We start from the raw sequence: 23,945 nt of genomic DNA on the forward strand, positions 1-23,945 counted from the left end.
GAATTTCATGAGTTTTGAAAATATGGAGTGAAAGAAATTTGGGTCATCCTCATTGGAGCCATAAATCTCATCTCATCTCTTCTCATGTCATCTCATCATCAGCCGCTTCCGGGGTCGGGTCGCGGTGACAGCAAGCTAAGTAGGGCACTCTAGACGTCCTTCTCCCCAGCAGCACCCTCTAACTCCTCCTGGGGGATCCCAAGACGTTCCCAAGCCAAATTGGACATGTAGTCCCTCCAGCAAGTTCTGGGTCTACCCTGGGGTCTCCTCCCAGTTGGATGTGCCCAGAAAACCTGCAAAGGAAGGTGCCAAGGAGACATCCTAATCAGATGCCCGAACCATCTCAACTGGCTCCTTTCGACGCAAAGGAGCAGCGGCTCTACTCCGAGCTCCCTCCAGATTTCCAAACTCCTCACCCTATCGCTAAGGCTGAGCCCAGACTCCGTACGGAGGAAACTCATTTCAGTCACTTGTATCCGCAAGCTCAACCTTTTGGTCACTACCCAAAGCTCATGACCATAGGTGAGAGTTGGAACAAAGGTTGACTGATAAATTGAGAGCATTTGCTTTCTGGCTCAGCTCCCTCTTCACCACAACGGTCCGGTACAATGTCCGCATTACTGCTGGTGCTGCACCAATTCGCCTGTCAATCTCCCGCTCCATCCTAACCTCACTTGTGAATAAGACCCCAAGATACTTGAACTCCTTCACTTGAGGTAGCAACTTAGGGAGCAATCCACCATTTTCCGGTAGAGAACCATGGCCTCGGTCTGGATGTGCTGACTCTCATCCTGGCCATTTCACACTCAGCTGCAAACCACCTCAGTGCGTGCTGGAGGTTGCGTTCTGATGAAGCCAACAAAACCACATCATCTTCGTAGAGCAGAGATGCAATTCTGAGGTTCCCAAAACGGACACACTCCTCACCTTGGCTGTGCCTTGAGATCCCGTCTATGAATATCACTAACAGAATTGGAGACAAAGGACAGCCTTGGCGGAGTCCAACACCCACCGAAAAAGTGTTTGACTTTGTGCCGAGAATGCGGACACAGTTCTCATCTATTACAAGGACTGGCCATAAATATTAGCTATAATTAATTTTAAGTTTCCTATATTCCCAGTACTAATGATAGAGCGCCACACTGTGTCAGAGATGGGGGTTCAATTCTGATGTAGGATATTTTTATTAGCTGGGATGCATTCTGATGGATTTTACTACGTTTCGCTGGTGAGCCTATACCCTTCACATTCCAACTAACAAACTTAATAGATGCCATTGTCATTTGTTAAAGGATGCTAGAAAAATGAGGTTGTGAGTGGTCTAGGGAGAGAGAAAAAAATAAGAGTGAAAAAGATATTAACCATAAACCCAGTTCATTAGTCTATGTAGGATAGATGTATGTAGTTCCTGTATAGCAAAGAAAGGTTGTAGCTACACAAGTCCAATAAAGGCCACGCTTCATACAGATGTCTTTGACCGTTTAGTTTCTTTCTCAGATGACGCCGTGAAAACTATAAAGAAATAGACATAGCAAACATAAATGTGTCCAACAGAAATACCATTCAAAAACAATTACTCAATCAAATATCACGTCCAAAAGCACATAAAAAACAAAGAATCAAATGAATAACATTACCATGTGTGCCTTAGACATGTGTAGAATGTGGGTCCCTCTTGTTTCCTTGACCCAAAATTACCCATAATGCATTATGTAGATGAAATCTGAACTCACTCTGAAATCATGTGACCCATACTTTTTTTAACCAATATTATTGTCATCATGTTTGAAAAGCCTTAAACTCAGATAATCATGTATATATATATATATTTTTTTTAAATTTATTTCTGATTTTTCCCTTTTTTCTCCCAATTTAGTGGCCAATTGATCCCTATTTTAATTCAAACACCCACCCTCGTATTGCATGCGTTCGCCAACTGCATCTCTCCGGCCGGCAGTCTCGAAGGAAAGCGCCTCCCCACTTTCGTGACAAGGCGAATCCAAGCCGAACCACTGTTTTTCCGACACACACAGAGACGCATTCACATGACGAACACAAGCCGACTCCGCCACCCTCCCGAAGACAGCGTTGCCAATGATTGCTGCTTCATCGAGTCCGGCCATAGTCGGATCTGACGAGACCGGGGCGCGAACCCCAGTCCCCAGTGGGCAACTGTATCGACACCAAGCCGATGCTTAGACCGCATCATGTATATTTTTTAACAGAACATAAAATAAAAATGTCTCACTTTCTGAGACCGCTACACTCCCACCAAATTGCTTATTTATGATGCCACTATTAACTAAATTTAGTAATTTCCAAAGCCAACTTACTGTTTATAACAACTCTTGTTCAACTCTTGTTAAACCACACTATATGAACTCGACCCTTTCTGCTTACTTAATTGGAGACACAGGAACTATTGTGCGGTTGTGTGAAGTGTATGAAGTGTTTAGAGTCTAGTTCAATTGGAACTAGACTTGTCTGTTTTCTACAAGTACCACCAACTTATGTATAGGACGTTCAAGAATGGATGGATTAATGAGGCGTTGGCCTTCTTTCCCTACCTTTCTTTTCCCTATTTGTATGGTGGCTTTTCTCACCAGTCCGTCGACATCTTTGCAAACATCAAGTGCTCTTCCTAGTTTCCACTTATTGCGGGAGATCTCATTTTCTTTGACAATGACAACATCTCCAATCTTCACATTTTGTCTTGGTGATTGCCAGCGTTGTCTGAGGGTGATGGTCGCAAGATATTCCTTCCTCCATCTGCTCCAGAATTGCTCTGTTAAGTATTGTACTCTGCGCCACCTTTTTCTGGCATACAGATCTTCCGCCACAAACCTTCCTGGCGGACACAACGGGACGAACTGAGGCCTTCATGGTAACTAGATGGTTTGGGGTGAGTGGCTGTAGGCTTTTGGGGTCATTGATACTGTCAGTGGTGAGTGGGCGGCTATTTACAACTGACATGGCTTCATAGAAAAATGTTCTCAACGAAGCATCATCTAATCTTCCAGCACTCTCTGAGAGGACCGAGCTTGGCACGCTCCTTACTGTCCTAATCTGCCGTTCCCAAACACCTCCCATGTGACTGGCATCAGGTATGTTCATAGTAAAGTCACACTGCTTTTCAGCCAGGTAAACAGCCAGTCTGTCTTTGTCCACCTCCTTTAACGCCTTTGTTAGTTCGTTCTTTGCCCGAACAAAAATTTCCCCTTGATCCAATCTGATTTGTCTTACAACTCCACAGATGGCTATAAAACACCGCAAGGCATTCAGGAAAGTATCAGTTGTTAGATCCTCCAACATTTCTATGTGAATTGCCTTGAGGATAGACAGGTGAGTATGAGACCATATCTCTTATGCTCTTTGCAACCTTGCTTTGTGTGAAACGGTTCAAAACAATCCATTCCACAGTAGGTGAATGGTGGTGACGGATCGACACGGTCAGCAGGTAGATTTGCAATTTTTTGGTCTTCTGTTGGCCTGCGAACTTTCCTGCATGTGACACATTGTTTAATGTGGTTTGCCACAGCTTTGCTCCCACCAACAATCCAATAACTATTTGCTCTTAGTTCATTTAATGTTTGTTCTCTGCCTTGGTGCTGAGTTTTGCCATGGTAGTGCTCTAGGATCAGACGTGTGCTACACCTTCCCGTGGCAGGATTACTGGGTGCTTCAAGTCGAGGGGTAAGGAAGCATTGTATAAACGCCCTCCCACCCTAAGAACACCCATCATTCAATACTGGATCAAGCTGGTGCCATTGATGGCTGTGTGGCAGTTTACCATGTCTTAGTGCCTGTATTTTTTCTTTGAAGGCAACCCTTTCTGCTAATTTCACAAGCACAAGACTGGCATTTCTTCTATCTTCCACATTAATTTCCACAGTTATCTCTTTTTACTAGACGCTAGATCCGGACAACAACATTCAGTGCTGTGTGCCATTTTGACAACTGTTCAAATCTCTCCACAAAATGGTCCTCCTATACTACTTCAGTTTGTAGTACTTGTGTCAATTTGACTTCAGGGTCACCCATCAGAAGTTCTAGAGTTGCTTTTGGTGTGATCATCTCCCTTTCTCACATGAACTTGGGTCCAATGAGCCAGTTCGAGCGAATCAGCTCTGTCACCTTTAGGCCTCTGGAAGCGTGATCTACCGGATTTTGACTAGTGTCGATATAATACCATTGTTGGACTCAATTTGCGACGAAAACGTGAACCCTTCAGGCATCATTGTTGATGTAGCGCAAGACTACTTGTGAATCTGTCCAAAAATACTCTTGGTCAGTTTTGAGATCCAGTTCCTCTCTTAACATATTGCTGACCGCTGAAGAGAGCACTGCAGCTGTTGACTCCAACCTTGGTATGGTGACCGTTTTTGTGGGTGCAACTCTTGCCTTACCCATGACGAAGGAGTAGTGCACTTTTTCTTCACTCACTACTCAGATGTACGAGCACTGATCATACCCTTGACTACTTGCATCCGAGAAGTGATGCAACTCAACACTTTGGATCTTCCCCAGGTTTTCAAGAGCAAAACATCTTGGAATCTGAAGTTTTTGCAAATTCTCTAAATCATTCAGCCAGCTTTCCCATCGTGGCTTTAACTCTTCAGGCAGCGGTTCGTCCCATCCTATGCCCCTTTGGCACATTTCCTGCAGTACTTTCTTTCCCTGTAATAGGAAGGGTGCCAGTAATCCTAATGGGTTGAAAACAGAGGCTACCATCAAGAGGATTCCACGCCGTGTTGCTGGTTTCTCATCCAGGGTGACTTTGAAGGAGAATGTGTCACTGTTCACACTCTAGTTTACTCCCAACACAGTCTGGACTGGAAGGTCATCATGATTGAGATCTACATCTTGAACTCCACTAGCTCGTTCACTGTCAGGAATTGACTCAAAGAATTCTCTGTTGTTTGAAATTGACTTGTGGAGGTGCAATCTCCCCTTTCCACACACATGTTGGGCCTCTCTCACCAGTTGGATGGCTGTATCTACATGTTCTACACTGATGAGGCCGTCGTCAATGTAGTAATTGTTTTTGATGAAGTTGGCTGCCAAGGGATACTCTGGCATTTGCAAGGTACTTCAGTCCAGAATTGGCGCAGCCAGGAGACGATGCTGCTCCAAAAAGATGGACCTTCATGCAATATTCCTTTGGCTCTGAGTTTGGATCTCCATTTCCCCACCACATGAACCGTGTAATCTCTGTCTTCTTGGTTTACATGGAACCTGTGGAACATTTTTTCCACATCGCACATGACTGCGATTGGGTGTTTGCAGAATCTGCAGAGTACTCCTGTCAGCCCATTTGTGAGATCAGGTCCAGTCAACAAGTGATCATTCAGAGCCGTGCCACCATACTTGGCTGAGCAGTCAAACACAACCCTGATTTTCTCTGGCTTTCTAGGGTGATAAACACCTTGGTGTGGGATATACCACAGTTTCCTGCTTTAGGTTGGTTCTCAGCTCTCTCTGCGTCACCGTCCTTGAAGACACCTTCCATGAATTTGACATAGTTATCCTTGATTCTGTGATTTTTGTCAAGTTTTCTTTTCAGTTGCTTCAGTCACACTAAAGCTAGCTGCTTATTGTCTGGCAGTTGTGGGCGTGTCTTAAAGGTGAGGGTCATTTCCAGGTGACCATCAGTGTTCTGGTGTATTCTTTCATTCAGGGTCTGTAGGAACTGTATGTCATCTTGTGATATGCTTTTTTCCCCAGGGTTTTTGTCTTTAAAGTCTGATTCCAGGGCTCTGATGACAGCGGCTGGTGGCATTGGTGGAAGTTCCTTAACAGATATATGATGACACAGACCTGTCACATCTGTTGACTTCTTGTCCTGTGGTGTGCCACCGACAATGCCCCAACCTAGGTCTGTCTTAATGGCATATGGCTCATAATCTCCTCCCGTGATGACTTGTCTTGGTGCTAATGCTCTGGAGCAGTCATAGCCTATTAGCAATCCAACCTCACAATCCATCAGCTCTGGTATCTCGTGCTATGCTGTCCAGATGTTTCCACTTTTTTGGCTGTGTCAGGGGTAGGAATGTGGGAACGTTCAAGTCCCTGGTGTAGGCAGGTGGCAAGTTGATAAAGGTTTGCGAGGAAAACCCTCTAACTCTGAGCCCACTAACCTTTTCACTCTTAACGATGGAGTCTTTTCCCATCATAGTGGAAAGCTTTAACTTCACTGGTTCCAAAGCAGCTCCCATCTGCTCACACAGTTCCTTGTCTACAAAGTTGTTGCTACTCTGGGTGTCTAGTAGGGCATACACTAAGGTCTCTTTCAGTGGTGGTGTCGGTCGAGATCCATACAGTCACTATCACGAATGTGCTCCCACCATCACCTTGGTATATACAGCAAGAAAGGGAAGATGCGTTTTCTTCTGCTTAAATGGCATTAGAAGGTGATTCGTCTGCAGAAGGATGGTCTTCGCGAAATGGTGTTGGATGGCGTTTTTTGCATATGCCACAAGTAGCTCTATTCTTATAGTCCTTTGAATTGTGTCCTCTCCTAAGACAGCCGAAGCACAGGTTATTGTCAAATATGAACTGTTCCTTGTCCTCCATAGGATTGTCAACAAATATCTGGCATTTGTGGATCGAGCTGCTCTCGCCACAGCACATGCATTCTTTCTTGAATCCAGAAGACTCCTTTGAGCTGCTCTCCACTGCGTTTGATTCATCTTGTGATTTTGTTTGTCATGAACACATTAGCCTTTTGTCGCTTAATAGCTCTAGATAGCTTTTTTTTCAGTAGGCTTCAATGCATAGAGGGATGTCACAGGATTGCACGCAATTTCTGCTTCTTGTGCAATAAAGTCAGCAAATACTTTGAAGGTAGGGTAGTCCTCTGTTTGTTTCAAGTGCTTTGTGACATGGCGATTCCAGTGAGCGGTCACCCATTCGGGGAGTTTTTTGAGCATCTTTTGATTCTCTTCACAGTCATTTCAAACTTGAAGCCCTTTTACATGTGGCATGGCGTTGCTGCAACCTGTGAGAAAATCACTGAACTGTCTCAGTTTAACTGACTCCCTCGAACCAATCTTTGGCCAGTTATTCAGCTTTTTTCTAAACGCGCACTGGATTACGAAGGGATGACCATACCGTGTGTTCAGTGCCCCCCCATGCTGGTCGTAGGCATCATCATACCTTCTGAAAAAGCTTCCTTCCAATACAGATCGTGCCTCACTACTGATGTGTTTTTGTAGGTAAAACAACCTGTCAGCTGTATTTGTGCAGTGGCATTCAATCAATGCCTTGAAACTTATGCTCCACTCTAGGAAGTTCAGTGCATCTCCTGAGAAGACGGAGGGCTCGGGTGCCGGGAGTCTGGTGAGAACCATCATGTCATGAAGGGCTTCTACTAATGATGCTTCATTAATAGCACTGTATGTTTGTTTATTGTCACTGTTCTTACATGTGTGTTCCTTTTTAATCTCTTTCTTAGGTACTGGATGAGAAATGGCCATCTCATAGCATGATGATCTACTTTCGTCACATCTCTCACTTGAATCAGCTTCAAAGTACGCCTTAAGCTTAGCAGCTATTACTTGAAGATCTCTCTGATTTTCTAGCCTCTTGAGCTCTTGCTTTTGTGTGTCAATAGCATCCTCCATCTCAATTTCAGCCCTCTTTGCAGCAAACTCTGCAACACATTCTGCCCTTTTTGCTGTGATGCTTTTTTGTTCTGATGAATGGCTTGAGGGGGAGCTACGAACAGTAGGTTTGGAGAGTCTGGTCCAGAATATGGACTGGGCATACTCTATGTCTAGCACCTTATTGAGTCTCACTGCTTCTGCTTCAGCATCAAACTCCTCTAGTCCTACTTCACTCATACGTAAACTCATAAGCTCTATCAGCCTCCTTGTTGCTGCTACACAAGAATCTGTCTTTCTTCTAATCACAGTAGAAGGCACCGATTCAGATCGTATATTTTCATACGCATGTTTCAGTTTTGTCTCCAGCCCTTCAACAGCATTCATCACGTTGGCTAAATCTCGTTCAGAGTACTCATCTGTCGGTTTGTCACGTGTAGCTCTAACTTCATCTTTCCACCTTTCATACAGCTTGCTGAATTTACTCTCCGTTTTTGACGCCTCTTTTTGCTTCAGCTCCAGCATTTTGGGGTTTAACTTCCTGCCCCGTGAGGATTTCCTGGTTTTCTTTAAAGTAATGGAGGTAAGCTCCTTCTGTGCTGTTTGGTGTGTTTCTACTTAAGCATGAGTCTCATCTACAAGTGCCTCTAATCTCTCATACTGTTTGAGTTTTTAACTGTTCACCTAATCTGGTAGATTCCAATTGACGGAACTCAATTTTTTTCCTAAGATTAGCACCTTGTGAATTTTCACTATGAGTAGACATGTTGTGTAATGTGCTGGATCGATTACCATGTTATTGCAAAATATGCAAATAAACCTTCTGTAACTAGGCTATGTAGTGCCATAGTTGAGAGATTAAACCAAGTAGGCTAACCATGTAGCTACTTACTCAAGTAGACCTTATCAAGTAGGCCAATGTAACCTGTAGCAGCTATTTACTCAAAATCACCTTGGCTTTGCATTTTAACTCAATCACAACTCCCCTTCTCATGTCCCTACACTGGCTCCCAGTAGCTGCTCGCATCCAGTTTAAGACTCTGGTGCTAGCCTACAGGGCAGTGAAAGGAACAGCTCCTTCCTATCTCAAGGCCATGGTCAAGCCCTACACCCCCGCCTGACCACTTCGCTCTGCTGCCTTGGGATGCCTGGTTGCCTCGTCACTCAGAGATCCCTGCTGCCGATTGACCCGGCCGCGTCTCTTTTCTGTCCTGGCCCCACAGTGGTGGAATGAACTCCCCACTGATGTCAGCACAGCGGAGTCACTGCCCATCTTTCGGCCCAGGTTGAAAACTCACCTCTTTAAGAGCTACTACCGGTACTTGCTCTTAGCACTTACTGTATTCACTCATTTATATATATATATAAAAAAAATCTTTCTTGCACTTTTACTTTAACACTGGTTTTGCTCTTAGATGCTTGTTTAGAGGGAAGATGCTCTTCTGACTTGTAGTTCTCCTGATTTCCTATGTTAAATGCACTTATTGTAAGTCACTTTGGATAAAAGTGTCGGCTAAATGACAGTCATGTAATGTAACTCTCAACTGTCAAACTATTATCTTTCAAAACACACAACAGAACCTTCACAATGCAACATCGGTAAAGAAAAAAATAGAAAATAGGCTACACTCTTAATAAATCAACTCTTACATTTTTTTCACACTTTGCAAATGTTCATAATACAGCCTATGTTTAGCGGTAGCAGTCAGACCTGACGCCTGGGATGATGCAAACCGTTTTCTGTCCAAAGACGCCAGCGAAGAGATGAATCCGACTCTTCTGCACGCTGAAGCCTGTACAGAGCTGTACGCTGGGAATCGCTGCCCTCTCTTGGCAAAACCGCAGCACTGCACGGCGATTTATCCTGACAGTCTTGAACAGAAGTCAGCCCTCTAATTCTACCCGACGGTGTCAGAGGCCGTTCCTCCGCGTCTCCCGGTGAAATGGCGAAATGGCAAGATGGAATTCTTCTCCAACCACACGCTGCTCCGTCAGAAGCCGTCCCTATCCGCCAAGATGGAATTCTTCTCCGGCCACACTGTACACTGCTCCCACGATTTGTCCTCTTTTCCTCTCTTGTCTTCGTCCACGTTGGCGGTACGTTTTCACTGTAGCTTCACAAGTCCAATAAAGGCCACGCTTCATACAGATGTCTTTGACCGTTTATTTTCTTTCTCAGACGACACCGTGAAAACTATAAAGAAATAGACATAGCAAACATAAACATATGTCCAACAGAAATACCATTCAAAAACAATTACTCAATCAAATATCACGTCCAGATGTACATAAAAAACAAAGAATCAAATGAATAACATTACCGTGTGCGCCTTAGACGTGTAGAATGTGGGTCCGTCTTGTTTCCTTGACCCAAAATTACCCATAATGCATTATGTAGATGAACTCTGAACTCCCTCTGAAATCATGTGACCCATACTTTTTTAACCAATATTATTGTCATCAAGTTTGAAAAGCCTTAAACTCAGATAATCATGTATATTTTTCAACAGAACATAAAATAAAAATCACAACAAATGTCTCACTTTCTGAGACCGCTACACCTTTACTTTTATTTTTATCTATTTCTATGTATATATACTTAGCACAAAAAGTAAGGAAATTTGTGTTTGGTAGATTATTTCTTTGTTGTAACAATGCTTCTTGGCAATAAATCTTATACCCTTGGAAAGCCTGTTTATTTCCCTTTTAAATGGTGCCACATTTGTAAGGAACATGCATTTGTGGGATGAGCAGCATAGCTGAGTATGTGGGTTGCAACTTGCACCCATGAAAAATTTGCCAAATCTTCTCTGCCAATGCCAAACAGCTTATTTTGCTGTTGCTATTGAGTCTTGTTTTGAGCTTCTGATACCCCAGGTGCTGACAATCAGGTGTCTGATATAAGATTTCTTGCCAAGAAGCATTGTTAGAACAAAGAAATAATCTTCCAAACACAAATGTCCTTACTTTTTGTGCTAAGTTTATTTTTCCCCATTAGAAAAAATCTTAAATCTCACCAAATAAAATCTGCATTTCGTATAGGATTAAGTTACTGTCTGGTTTTGTTCTACAAGTCAAATGCTGTCGTATGCTAGCACTTTTATGAATTTTGAAGCAGTATTTAATCACAAGCAGTATTGCTAGTAAAATCCTTGACTGGCTGGGCCACTCTTTTTTTTTTAACAATATATTTATTGGTTTTCAGTTTGCAAATCACATCAAATTGTACATCAACAGTCCAGAACACATCAAACATTTTTTACCCTGTTCTCCCTCCCATAACCCAATCCCTAACAACTTAAGTACAAAAAAGATAATTATATAAAATAAATAAATTATATAACCTAAAGTTAGCAAGAGGAAAAAAAACGTTAAAAAAAGATTTAAAGGGTGTTTTTCTGGTCAATGTACATGATCATATAAAGCTATCCTACTCCCCCAGAGCTTGTTCTTGCTGAAGCAAGTTGCCAACATTAACACTATGTCTTAAAAAGTACATAAAGGGTCTCCAGATATCAAAAACATTCTGTTTACATCTAACAATATACGTTATCTTTTCCATTGACATGTTTGACGCCATTTCTTTGATCCACATGCCAAAACTTGGTCCATCAACATTTTTCCAATTAAGAGCAATTATATGTTTAGCTTGTAGTATACACATGTCTATGAACCTGAACTCTCTTCTTTGTAAATGTGGGTTGGTAGGATATATACCAAAAATAAAAAGCTTGGGATCCAATGGTAATTTCTTTTATAAAATTTGATAAATCATATTAATAACTTCTTGCCAAAGGCTGGGCCACTCTTTTGGCAAGTTAGGGTCAGACACTTGACGATTAGCATCCTCTTGGCCATAGGTTCCTTTTGAGTAAATTACTACTTCAAAATGGTTATGTGTGCTATGAAAAAAATGTGTTTTACCTTTAACAATCACAGACCTTATTTGCGGCAACTTAGTTTTCAAATGGAAAATTAGAATGGAGTTAAGGACTGTGAACCATCTGCCATCTCATGACTACTATATGTTACTACAAAATGATGTCAGACTTGGGCACTCTATTGGTTCCTGGAGAAAAGAGAGACTTTTGGAACTGTAAATGTTGTGCCTTCTCCCCTGGTCCACTCAGCTCCACTGTTCATCTTTTCCAGTGAGTTGGTGAAGCTGCAGCGGGCTATGATCTCCATGGAGGTGGCCCTGGAGCAGAAGCAGCTGACCAAACACAATCTGCTGCTGGCCTGTAAGATCCAGTGCCTGCCTCTCATTCTGCTTTCAGGGAACCTGGAAGAAATCAGTGAGGTGAAGGTAGGAGGACATAATTGGATACTACATTCTACTTTCTCAAGAACTCCTTTATGAATATTAAGCATCCCAACAAAAATAATTGATTATTAAGACCTTATTCATAGGTAAAAGTTATGCATTTTCTGAGCATTAATGTCACATTCACCAATGTGCTTGATAGTCACAAAAAGTTTGCTTCTTCAGACTTGCTGCTTTTTTCCTCATTCTTATGTATTTTGCTGCTATAGTGAAAGCATAGAACATTATGTAGCATATACTTTTTTATCTGTCGGACAGTAACCATTTAAGCTGCACTTTGCAATTATCTTTTAATCAATTAAGTGTTCTAGAATTTACATAGAACTAATTGCATCCACTGCAATTCAATCTAATAAGTAGTTTCCCTGTAATAGCCTCAGGTGGTCTGGGGGGGACAAGTTGGGATGTGTTTGTGAATTCACTCCGAAGGCATCAAAGTGCACTCTCAGTGCTCTCTTGTCGTTTGGAAATTCAGAACGTTCATTGTGTTTCCATTCAGAAATTTAAAACACTGCTCCAGGGGTGCTCAGAGCATACACTAGGCACTAGCTGAGGGGACAGTTTGTCTCTGGCTAACGATAAAGTTACGGGTTATTCAGTGATCTGCGGGGGATTTACAATTGCACCCTTGGTCTCCCTGCGTACAAAGAGGCTGGGAAGGACACACACAAGGAAGGACAAGCACTAATAGACTTTAGTAGTCCTGAACAGGCTAATACGTCGCGGTAGTAAAAAATTAGACATTTCGGCATCAAGGCCTTGTTTCTGTATGCTACTACAGCCTTGCGATATACACTCACTGGCCACTTTATTAGGTACACCTTGCTAGTACCAGGTTGGACCCCCTTTTGCCTTCAGAACTGACTTAATCCTTTGTGGCATAGATTCAACAAGGTACTGGAAACATTCCTCAGAGAGTTTGGTCCATATTGACATGATAGCATCACGCAATTGCTGCAGATTTATCGGCTGCACATCCATAATGCGAATCTCCCGGTCCACCACATCCCAAAGGTGCTCTATTGGATTGAGATCTGATGACTGTGGAGGCCATTTGAGTACAGTGAACTCATTGTCATGTTCAAGAAACCAGTCTGAGATGATTCGAGCTTTATGACACGGCGTGTTATCCTGCTGGAAGTAGCCATCAGAAGATGGGAACACTGTGGTCTTAAAGGGATGGACATGGTCAGCAACAATACTCAGGTAGGCTGTGGCGTTGACACGATGCTCAATTGGTACTAAGGGGCCCAAAGTGTGCCAAGAAAATATCCCCCACACCATTACACCACCACCACCAGCCTGAACCGTTGATACAAGGCAGGATGGATCCATGCTTTCATGTTGTTGACGCCAAATTCTGACCCTACCATCCGAATGTCGCAGCAGAAATCGAGACTCATCAGACCAGGCAACGTTTTTCCAATCTTCTATTGTCCAATTTTGGTGAGCCTGTGTGAATTGTAGCCTCAGTTTCCTGTTCTTGGCTGACAGGAGTGGCACCCGGTGTGGTCTTCTGCTGCTGTAGCCCATCTGCCTCAAGGTTCGACGTGTTGTGCGTTCAGAGATGCTCTTCTGCATACCTCAGTTGTAATGAGTGGTTATTTGAGTTACTGTTGCCTTTTTATCAGCTCGAACCAGTCTAGCCATTCTCCTCTGACCTCTGGCATCAACAAGGCATTTTCGCCCACAGAACTGCCGTTCACTGGATATTTTCTCTTTTTCGGACCATTCTCTGTAAACCCTAGAGATGGTTGTGCGTGAAAATCCCAGTAGATCAGCAGTTTCTGAAATACTCAGACCAGCCCGTCTGGCACCAACAACCATGCCACGTTCAAAGTCACTTAAATCGCCTTGCTTCCCCATTCTGATGCTCGGTTTGAACTGCAGCAGATCGTCTTGACCATGTCTACATGCCTAAATGCATTGAGTTGCTGCCGTGTGATTGGCTGATTAGAAATTTGCATTAACGAGCAGTTGGACAGGTGTGCCTAATAAAGTGGCCGGTGAGTGTGTTTATAAGCTAAAAGGATAACTAAGTCAAAACAGCTAGGCAACAAGAAATATTTAAAGACACAGTAGTTGAAAAACAGCTACAGCTAGAATAAGTAAATAAGACAAGTAAGCAAGTAGAATAAGACAGCTACAGCTAGAATGAGATCCCACTAGGAACCAGCAGCAGATGTATAGACAAAAGGACGAATACTCAGGCAGCTGGAATAAGACTAGTAGCAACTTGTTAAGCAAGCAAGATGTTACTTACTCTATTCTAGATGAACCAGCAATTCAGAATCGCTCCAGAAGTTAAGATGCACACATCAGACTCATCCAGGATGGCGACGAGTCTGCATATTGGTGGGAGATTGAGCGGCTGGTACTCTGGTGTAGTCAGAACAAATTGGAGCTGAACATGCTCAAGACTGTGAGATGAGAGTGGGTACATGACATGTAAAATAGGTTAGTAAAAAGTAAAAGCCAGCATCTTACCTTGGCGGAGATAAAACCGACCAAAGTGGTCTGATGGCTGCTGGCTGTGGTCGCCGTCCGGGAATCCAAGATGTTGAGGTCCGATGTCCTTTCTTTAGCCAAGATTGGACGAATGGTATGGGGTCGAATTGTTCGAGTGGAGGCCCGTTTAAGTCCACAAACAACAATGCAGAGAGGCTCCTGGCTTGCAAACGGTTCCTGGTCTTGTTTTCAGTGTCGTTGCACACAGAGAAGCCTCTCTCACACTCTGCAGATGTTGGAAGAATAGTGGTGCTTGCCACTATTAGCCTTTTCAAGGTTTCACCCTGATGTTCCTCTCCTTTTAGTTTCCAGTCTCTGAACTGACTGACTGCTTCACCGCTAGGCTCTCTGAGGAGTTTAGCAAACTTCCCCACCTCACGCTCTCCAAATAGAACGAGTTCAGTCCTCTCCTTTGGCCAGAAGTGCTGATCCATAGGCTTGAGCATAGTTACCAGGTCACTCTCGGGGAGACGCGTGTTGAGACTGTTGATGATTGACTGGTAAAATGGTGACTTGTTTATTTTACAGTTGGTTTTGGTGAGATCAACTCCTTTCAGCTGACCACTGGATATGGCCATTTTGATTTTCTGTTCAGTTTTCCCCCCTTGGTTCTTCATGGCCGAGAGCACCTCAATGGTTTGGTGAATGTTTTGGCTTGCATCAACAAGGGACGCGCCCTGTTTCTGTAGCTTCAGGGAGAGACTTTGTAGTTCACGCAGCACATCTTTCGTTGTAGCTAAATCGGTAAGGAATCCAGTGGACGTGAGGTACTTATGTAAACCAGCGTACTTGGCCTTCTCGATACCAGAACGAGAATCATCTTCACTAGCTGATTCAAAGTGTTTTGCCAACACTGGAAAATCTTTCAGCACAGCTTTGACGGCACGAAAACTGCTGGACACCCATCTAATGGTGAACACTTTCCCAATCTTCAGTATTTGCATGTTCAGTTCTGCAGCTGCTTCTTCCAACTCCCTTGCGTTTTTTGAGGACTGATGGTAAAGACAGTAGAGTTTCGAGAGGAAGATTTCCAAGTGGTTACAGCCTGCCACCTCTTTCAAAGAGTTATTCACCGCTAACTCTAAACAATGCGCGAGGCAATGCACAGCCTGCAGTCGAGGAAAGTCCTGTTGCAGTCGGGCTATCAGTCCATTCTTTTTCCCGGTTAGCACAGCCGCCCCGTCTGTGGCTATGCTAATAAGGATTTTCTTTAGAAACTCTTCATCCATTCCCGCTGCTTGAAGGCTGTTTTTCAGTGCACTACACAGCGATTCTGCATCTGTGCTATGGTCCAGTTCAACTAAGTCCAAAAACACATTATCGACATCTCCATTTCCAGTCACATCGCACCTAACATAAATAATCATGTACGGGTGACCATGAATTGTGCTTTCATCTATTGATATGCTGATGCGAGACTCAAGTGATTTGACCTTAGAAACAAATTTCTTTTTCATCTCCTGTGCAATATGCTCCACTGTCTGGGCACATGAATGATCAGATCTGTGAGCAATGCTGACTGTTGCGCCATTCATCTCATCAAGCTTCAAAAGGGGATTCAGTTTTGTATATGGCAACCTCTCTTTAGCAACGGTGTAAGCTGCCCTGAACGAACTAGCCGTCTCTTTATGTATAGTGGCGCTGAGTTTAGCAGCATTCTTTGGTAACATTTCCTTTTCTTTGAGCTCTGCGATTTCCACAGATCGTTTGTGAGCACAGCTGTCACGGTGTATATAAATCTTTTTACGCAGTTGCTTTTGAACGGGATTCCACACCTTTCCATCAATCCATGCATCAGATAAGTGCACTCCTACCCTTTTTTCCGATAGCAACAGCGTCTTAGCTTCCTTGCAGACCAGGCACCCGAGACCAGCCTTTGTGGTCACCAGCCAGGGGCATCGTTCTTTCCACGACCTCCACTGGTCCTCTACCCAGGTTCGAGGTGTAGCTCCAGCTCCACCATCCTCTTCCTCATTTTGCTCCTCGGCCTTCTCGATTTGAGAACCATCTGTGGTCCCACTCCTGACGTTAGTAGTTGTACTAACATTAGAGCCCAGGTGAACCTATAGGAAGGCATAACGTTAGTTTACATAAACGCACATTAACGTATACTAAACACTGCTAACTAAACGGGAAATTCAAAATTAATCTGAAAGAGTGTTAACTAGCCATGCTTTTCTGTAGAAAATGCAAAATGACTTGATCAAGGCTTACCTCGTTAACGTTAGTGGTGGTCGAGTCCTCTTCAGAAATGTTGCTAGCAGCAGCCTAGCTAACGTTAACGTCACTGACTTTTTCTGAATCAGCAACTTTTTTAGCTTTTGAGCTGTTAAAACCAAAGTCCAGCAGGCTTGCAGTGAGCTGTCTTTTTGGTGGCCGAGGAGGAGGCATGGTGAAAAATATTGCACATTACCTGATGTAACTAGCTAAGACAATATTAAGACAACATTAATAACGTTCTATCGCCGCACCTTGGCGCCCTTGTCAACGTTTCAAGCATACTGAGTTTCCCAAAACCAAGGTTGCTTTAGGCTATCCTACAGCGCCCCACAGTGTCTTGATGGTGAAGTGCAGCCAAATGTCCTATTCACAGACGAATAATGGTGTGTAGTTCTTTTCGAAAACATATTTATTTAAAACAATTTATTTCACTAACATAAAGAATCCTAATAACATTGAAAGATACATGTTTTTTAAAATATTTTGTTAGAGACCCCCACAGATCTAGTTTTACAGCTTTCAAGGGAGCTAATGCCTCCTTCATGGGAGCTCAGCTCCCATTGGCTCCCACGTAATTCGAACCCAGATAGGGATGCTAGGTTGTGGAGTTCTGGTATGGTATATGGTACAGATGGGCAATATAGCATATAAGCAATATGGCATAATATATGGGCATAGGTTGCACTGGACAATGAAGATTTTTGAGTCCTGAACACTTTTGAGTGTATTTTATGGATTTTGGGCTGCTAATCACAAAAATCACCTTAAAATGTCCTGTCACGGGGCGTCTGGGTAGTGTAGTGGTCTGTTCCGTTGCCTACCAACACGGGGATCCCGGTTCAAATCCCCGTGTTGCCTCCGGCTTGGTCAGGCATCCCTACAGACACAATTGGCCATGTCTGCGGGTGGGAAGCTGGATGTCGGTATCAGTGGCGGCTGGCCAGTACAGGGCTCTGGGGCACCGCCCCCTTCAAATATCAAGAGATGAAAATCTACTTAAACATGTTAAATATAATTTAATTGTGGAATGCAAATAATTATGAAATAAAAGTGTTTTTCAGTCTGTGAGCGCCTGTCAGCAGCCATTAGATATTGGTTCCAAATTGTATTTGTTTGTTTTCTGTTTGAATACATATACTTCCTGGGTGAGGGGCGCCAGCCAAACGATACCTTATGTAAGCCCTCAAACGTTTGGCGAGCAGGTGACCTGAGGCTGCTGTCTAATTGGCTTCTTCAGATTTCCCCCCACTTTTATTGGCAGCGAATTGGTATTGTTTTAATGTTTTTTGATCTAATGCGATTGGGACAGTTCTCGTGGCTGTCAATCATGTTCACACCCACCACGACGTCTCGTCTCAACTGTCAATCATCCACTGTCTACGAACCCTGATAAAATCTATAGGCTACATTGTCCTTCTTATTACCCTCTGTGACTATGTGAACAATATAGCAGCTGTCAGGTGTGCTGTGCCAAGGTAAATTGCACCCCTTAAATTTTTTTTAGCATCAGCCGCCACTAGTGGTTATGTGTCCTGCTTGCTACACTAGCGCATCCTCTGGTCGGTCAGGGCGCCATTTCGGGGGGGGGCAACTGGGGGAAATGGCGTAATCCTCCCACGCGCTTGCGTCTCCCTGGTGAAACTCCTCACTGTCCGGTGAAAAGAAGCAGCTGGCGACTCCACATGTTTCGGAGGAGGCATGTGGTACTCTGCAGCCCTCCCCGGATTGGCAGAGTGGGTGGAGGAGCGACTGGGAAGGCTTGGAAGAGTAGGGTAATTGGCTGGATACAGTTGGGGAGAAAAAGGGGGAGAAAAAAAATCTTATCACATACCATTTTGTAGATACAACCTATTTTTGTGATTTCCCATCATATTTTAAGTCTACTACTACTACTACTACTAATAAATCAATCTTATATAGCGCTTTTCTAATACTCAAAGTCGCTTTACAATAAACAGGGTGAAACAAGACGACAAATAAACATAACACAGACACACGGGTGGATGGTAAGGGGGGCCACGAGAGGGAGAAGCGGCAGTCACACACGACGCCAGCAGTACTCTCTGACTTGGACAGATCAATCATCCACAAGGTATCACTTTATGCAGATGACCTGTTGTTATATATATCCAACCCAACAGAATCCATACCAAGACTATTACTTACCCTGGATAACTTTGGTCGCCTGTCAGGTTATAAGATAAACAATTCAAAGAACTTGTTTTTTCTGATTAATCACACTGATAGAGACTACTCTAGCTTTCCATTTAAACTTGAACACAATGTATTTACATATTTAGGAATAAAAGTCACCCATAAATGGGGAGGTTATATAACCATAACTTTAAAACGCTAATAGAACTTACAAACAAGATTTTAAAAAGTGGTCAACGCTACCAATTTCAATAGCGGGCCGCATTAATATAGTTAAAATGACAGTCTTACCCAGATTTCTCTATCTTTTTCAAATGATTCCCATATTCATACCTAAGACAACTTTTCAACAATTAGATAGATTAATTTCATCCTTCATCTGGAACAATTCAAACCCCAGGTTGAAGAAAATATACTTGGAGGTCCCTAAGGAGACGGGGGGATTAGGCTTGCCTAACTTTATTTGTTACCACTGGGCTGCGAACATCGTAAACGTTCACATTGGTCATTTACATATAAGAATCAACAGGGTACAGATTGGGTTCACATGGAACTCTTATTCAATCCTTAACCGATATTCACCTCTCTACTACCACATAATCATAACATACAAATAACAAACTCAGTGGTTAAAGCTTCACTTAGGATATGGCTACAGTTTAGGAGGCATTTTGGATTAAACCATACTAGCGGGCGTTTTCCAGTAGCAAATAATCAATTCTTCTTGTAATCTGTGTTAGATAACGCATTTCAACATTGGCATAGAAATGGACTTGTGTTTTTCTGTGATCTATTTAAAGACGAAACATTCACCTCATTTGAAACACTTACCAAAGACCATAACATACCCTGATCCCATTTTTTTAGATACCTTCAAATCCGTAGTTTTGCAAGAAAGTGTTTCCCTCGTTTCCGTATGTGCCACCCAGGAGCCAATTAGATGTTATTCTAGAGATAGATCCCTTTGAGAAAAAAATGGGTCCCTATAATTTACACACTGATACAGGGATTAAAACAGATATCCTTGGACAAAACAAAAACTGCATGGGAGAGAGATTTGGGTGTAGTGCTTTCTGAAGAGGCATGGCGGGACAGCTTAACTCGTATCCACACTTCCTCATTGTGTATACGACATGGTTTAATTCAATTTAAGGTGCTTCACCGTCTTCACTACTCGGGGAACAACCTTGCCAGAATCTTTCCCACCACAGACCCTGGGTGTCCGAGGTACAGCCATAGTCCAGCCTCAGTGGGACACATGTTCTGGGCATGCCCCTCTCTCAACAGTTATTGGGAACATATATTTAATGTATTCTCACATATCTATAAACAGACCATAACCCCTGATTTTCACACAGCCATCTTTGGCATACCACCCCCTAACCGTAAGGTCACAACTTTGCAGGCAAATGCTCTAGCATTTGCTTCATTGCTAGCTTGCAGACTTATTCTTTTTAACTAGAAGTCGAATAAAGCTCCATAATTTTTGCAGTGGTTAAGGGGGGTGCTGTCCTTTCTACCTTTAGAAAAGCTCCAATATAAAATATGCAAAACCCACAAAAACTTTACTTTGACCTGGAGTCTTTTCATAGACTTTATTGAAGGTTTTCCCTTTTATTGAATGTACTTTTTTTGTACCTGATCGTAACGACAATATTTATAGATACAGTGGTGTGAAAAAGTGTTTGCCCCCTTCCTGATTTCTTATTTTTTTGCATGTTTATCACACTTAAATGTTTCAGATCATCAAACTAATTTAAATATTAGACAAAGATAACACAAGTAAACACAAAATGCAGTTTTCAAATGAAGGTTTTTATTATTAAGGGAAAAGAAAAATCCAAACCTACATGGCCCTGTGTGAAAAAGTGATTGCCCCCCCCCCCCCGTTAAAACATAAATTAACTGTGGTTTATCACATCTTTGGAAAGATGAGTTCAATTTCTCTATCCACACCCAGGCCTGATTACTGCCACACCTCTTCTCAATCAAGAAATCACTTAAATAGGACCTGCCTGACAAAGTGGAGTAGACCAAAAGATCCTCAAAAGCTAGACATCATGCTGCGATCCAAAGAAATCCAGGAACAAATGAGAAACAAGAGATCTGTCAGTCTGGAAAAGGTTATAAAGCCATTTCTAAAGCTTTGGGACTCCAGCGAACCACAGTGAGAGCCATTATCCATAAATGGCGAAAACATGGAACAGTGGTGAACCTTCCCAGGAGTGGCTGGCTGACCAAAATTACCCCAAGAGCGCAGCGACGACTCATCCAAGAGGTCACAAAAGACCCCACAACAACATCCAGAGAACTGCAGGCCTCACTTGCCTCAGTTAAGGTCAGTGTTCATGACTCCACCATAAGAAAGAGACTGGGCAAAAATGGCCTGCATGGCCGAGTTCCAAGACGAAAACCACTGCTGAGCAAAAAGAACATAAAGGCTCGTCTCAGTTTTGCCAGAAAACATCTTGATGATCCCCAAGACTTTTGGGAAAATACTCTGTGGACTGATGAGACAAAAGTTGAACTTTTTGGAAGGTGTGTGCCCCATTACATCTGGCGTAAAAGTAACACAGCATTTCAGAAAAGGAACATCATACCAACAGCAAAATATGGTGGTGGTAGTGTGATGGTCTGGGGCTGTTTTGCTGCTTCAGGACCTGGAAGACTTGCTGTGGTAAATGGAACCATGAATTCTGCTGTCTACCAAAAAATCCTGAAGGAGAATGTCCGGCCATCTGTTCGTGACCTCAAGCTGAAGCACACTTGGGTTCTGCAGCAGGACAATGATCCAAAACACACCAGCAAGTCCACCTCTGAATGGCTTAAGAAAAACAAAATGAAGACTTTGGAGTGGCCTAGTCAAAGTCCTGACCTGAATCCGATTGAGATGCTGTGGCATGACCTTAAAAAGGCGGTTCATGCTTGAAAACCCTCCAATGTGGCTGAATTACAACAATTCTGCAAAGATGAGTGGGCCAAAATTCCTCCACAGCGCTGTAAAAGACTCATTGCCAGTTATCGCAAATGCTTGATTGCAGTTGTTGCTGCTAAGGGTGGCCCAACCAGTTATTAGGTTTAGGGGGCAATCACTTTTTCACACAGGGCCATGTAGCAATTGATTTTTTTCCCCTTAATAATAAGAACCTTCATTTAAAAACTGCATTTTGTGTTTACTTGTGTTATCTTTGTCTAATATTTAAATTTGTTTGATGATCTGAAACATTTAAGTGTGACAAACATGCAAAAAAATAAGATATCAGGAAGGGGCAAACACTTTTTCACACCACCGTATAGGTGTACAACTTTATATCATTTTCAAAAACATGGTTATTGTGTGGAATTGGAATAAGAAATCCCTGCATAGTCCCCCCCCCCATTGAGCCTTGGGGGGGGGGGGGTTCCTATATGTTTTTTGTTGTTGTTGTTGTTCATGTGTCTTGTATACCTGTTCCAAAAACTTAAAAATTGGAAAATAAAGTTTTTAATAAAAAAAGAAAGAAAATAAACAGCAGTTGTCGCTCTCATGAAGCTGCCTCTCATAAAAGCGGAAGCTGGAAACAGCTGGCAGTGACCTCTACGGACCAACACTGAAGGAGGAGCCATGGTCAGAGAAGGGGGTACGAATGATATAGTAGTCCCAATGATATGGCAAGAACAGAAGGATCACGTAGTCCATGGGCCAGAGCCCAAAATTTCCTATTTCGGTACACTCAAGGTGGCAAAACTTACTTATAATTTTTGAAAGGATCCATGTCTGTAGATGATATTTTGGTATGATAACCATTCCTGAGTGGCAGCTGTATCACAGTTATCAGCTCATGAAGTTAACCACCCCCTAAAGTAAATTGCATTTTAGACGCTGGTGCATATCCTGGTTTAGCCTCATGGTCAGGACATTTTTCAATGTTCTATAATATTGTCTTTGGTATCATTTTAAAGGGGACCTTCTTAGCTTTCATTCAAGCCCTGTTGTGGATATTTCTCACAAATATAGAGGTCACTTGAGCTCTTCAACCCGTCAATAACACACATCTTTCTGCAATGTTCGCCTAAACTATATACTTTCTTTTAGCCCTGTGGCATCTAGGAATATCAGGGACACAAAACACAAACACTGGAATACTCACAGGACTGTAAAGATTCAGGAAATGTATAATATACCCATACTATTTCATTGTGTGAGGTGATTGTGAACCTTAAATTAGAAGGGCATTATTACTAAGAAACTAACTAGACCAAAGCCAGTTAGTCCATGGGTCAGACCAGATATCGATATCACCCAAGGTGACACAACTTCACTGGTGCCATTTTATTTGGTACACTAACAGCAGTAAAATAATACATGATAACCTTTCCAAATGAGCAGCTATTTCATTTTTCTTTCAGGAAACCTGTTTCTGTGCCTCTCACGATTGTGTATTTGCCCAGATTTTTACAAATATAGCATTTCAACACTCCTTGTACTGATTAGCCTAGCTTAAACTCTGGGACAGTTCTTAGTTGGCCAACAACCAAGGATAACCAGTACTGTGTACTTCCATTCATTGTGCTAAGCTAGGCTAACGTGCAGCCAGATAGCTTTCTACTAAACACATATAGAGGAAACTGGTATCTATCTTCTTGTCTCACTCTGGAGAAGATTGTAAGCTAATTTCCCATAATGTTAGCATGTTCTTTTAATGTATATGTTAATATGATTAGTTAAAGTGGCTACGAGGAACTTTCATCTTGTGTTGATTTTAGCGGCCTCATGTGGACAAAATACAGCTGTTGCATAGCAACTAGGTAATGTATCTATTTGTGGCTATGTAAGATAAATAATGGTAATATGACGCTGGTGAAGCAAAGTACACTTTGTTTTAGTAGTGTTCATACACCTAAGTTACATGTATTTGTTTGTATGTGGCAGGTGAAAACTGACTGAATATGGCCACTGGTGAACAAGCAAGTTTTTACCCAATACCAAAGCGCCCACGGGTGGAGTGCATTATCCACTGTTCTGATGATACAGATAAGCTGGTTTCACTACAAAGTGTCGACTCATGGAGAACTCTGCTCAGGGCAGCTCAGACACGAAATCATGCACCAGTTTTGAAACTGGCAAAAGACATTCCTGAGGGACAGATTCCAGCAAT

The 23,945-nt window shown here is 42.7% G+C and overlaps 1 protein-coding gene across 1 annotated transcript in view; it reads left to right on the forward strand.

Moving 5' to 3' along the window:
- Positions 1-23,945, forward strand: part of smc1b (structural maintenance of chromosomes 1B) — a 229,085-nt gene that overhangs the window by 119,552 nt on the left and 85,588 nt on the right. Inside the window, exon 18 of the mRNA XM_056282390.1 lies at positions 11,754-11,907. Coding sequence (XP_056138365.1) covers positions 11,754-11,907 — 154 coding nt within the window. The remainder of the gene's footprint in view (positions 1-11,753; positions 11,908-23,945) is intronic.

The sequence above is a fragment of the Lampris incognitus genome, chromosome 6 (genome assembly GCF_029633865.1).
Source record: "Lampris incognitus isolate fLamInc1 chromosome 6, fLamInc1.hap2, whole genome shotgun sequence".
Classification (NCBI taxonomy): Eukaryota; Metazoa; Chordata; class Actinopteri; order Lampriformes; family Lampridae; genus Lampris; species Lampris incognitus.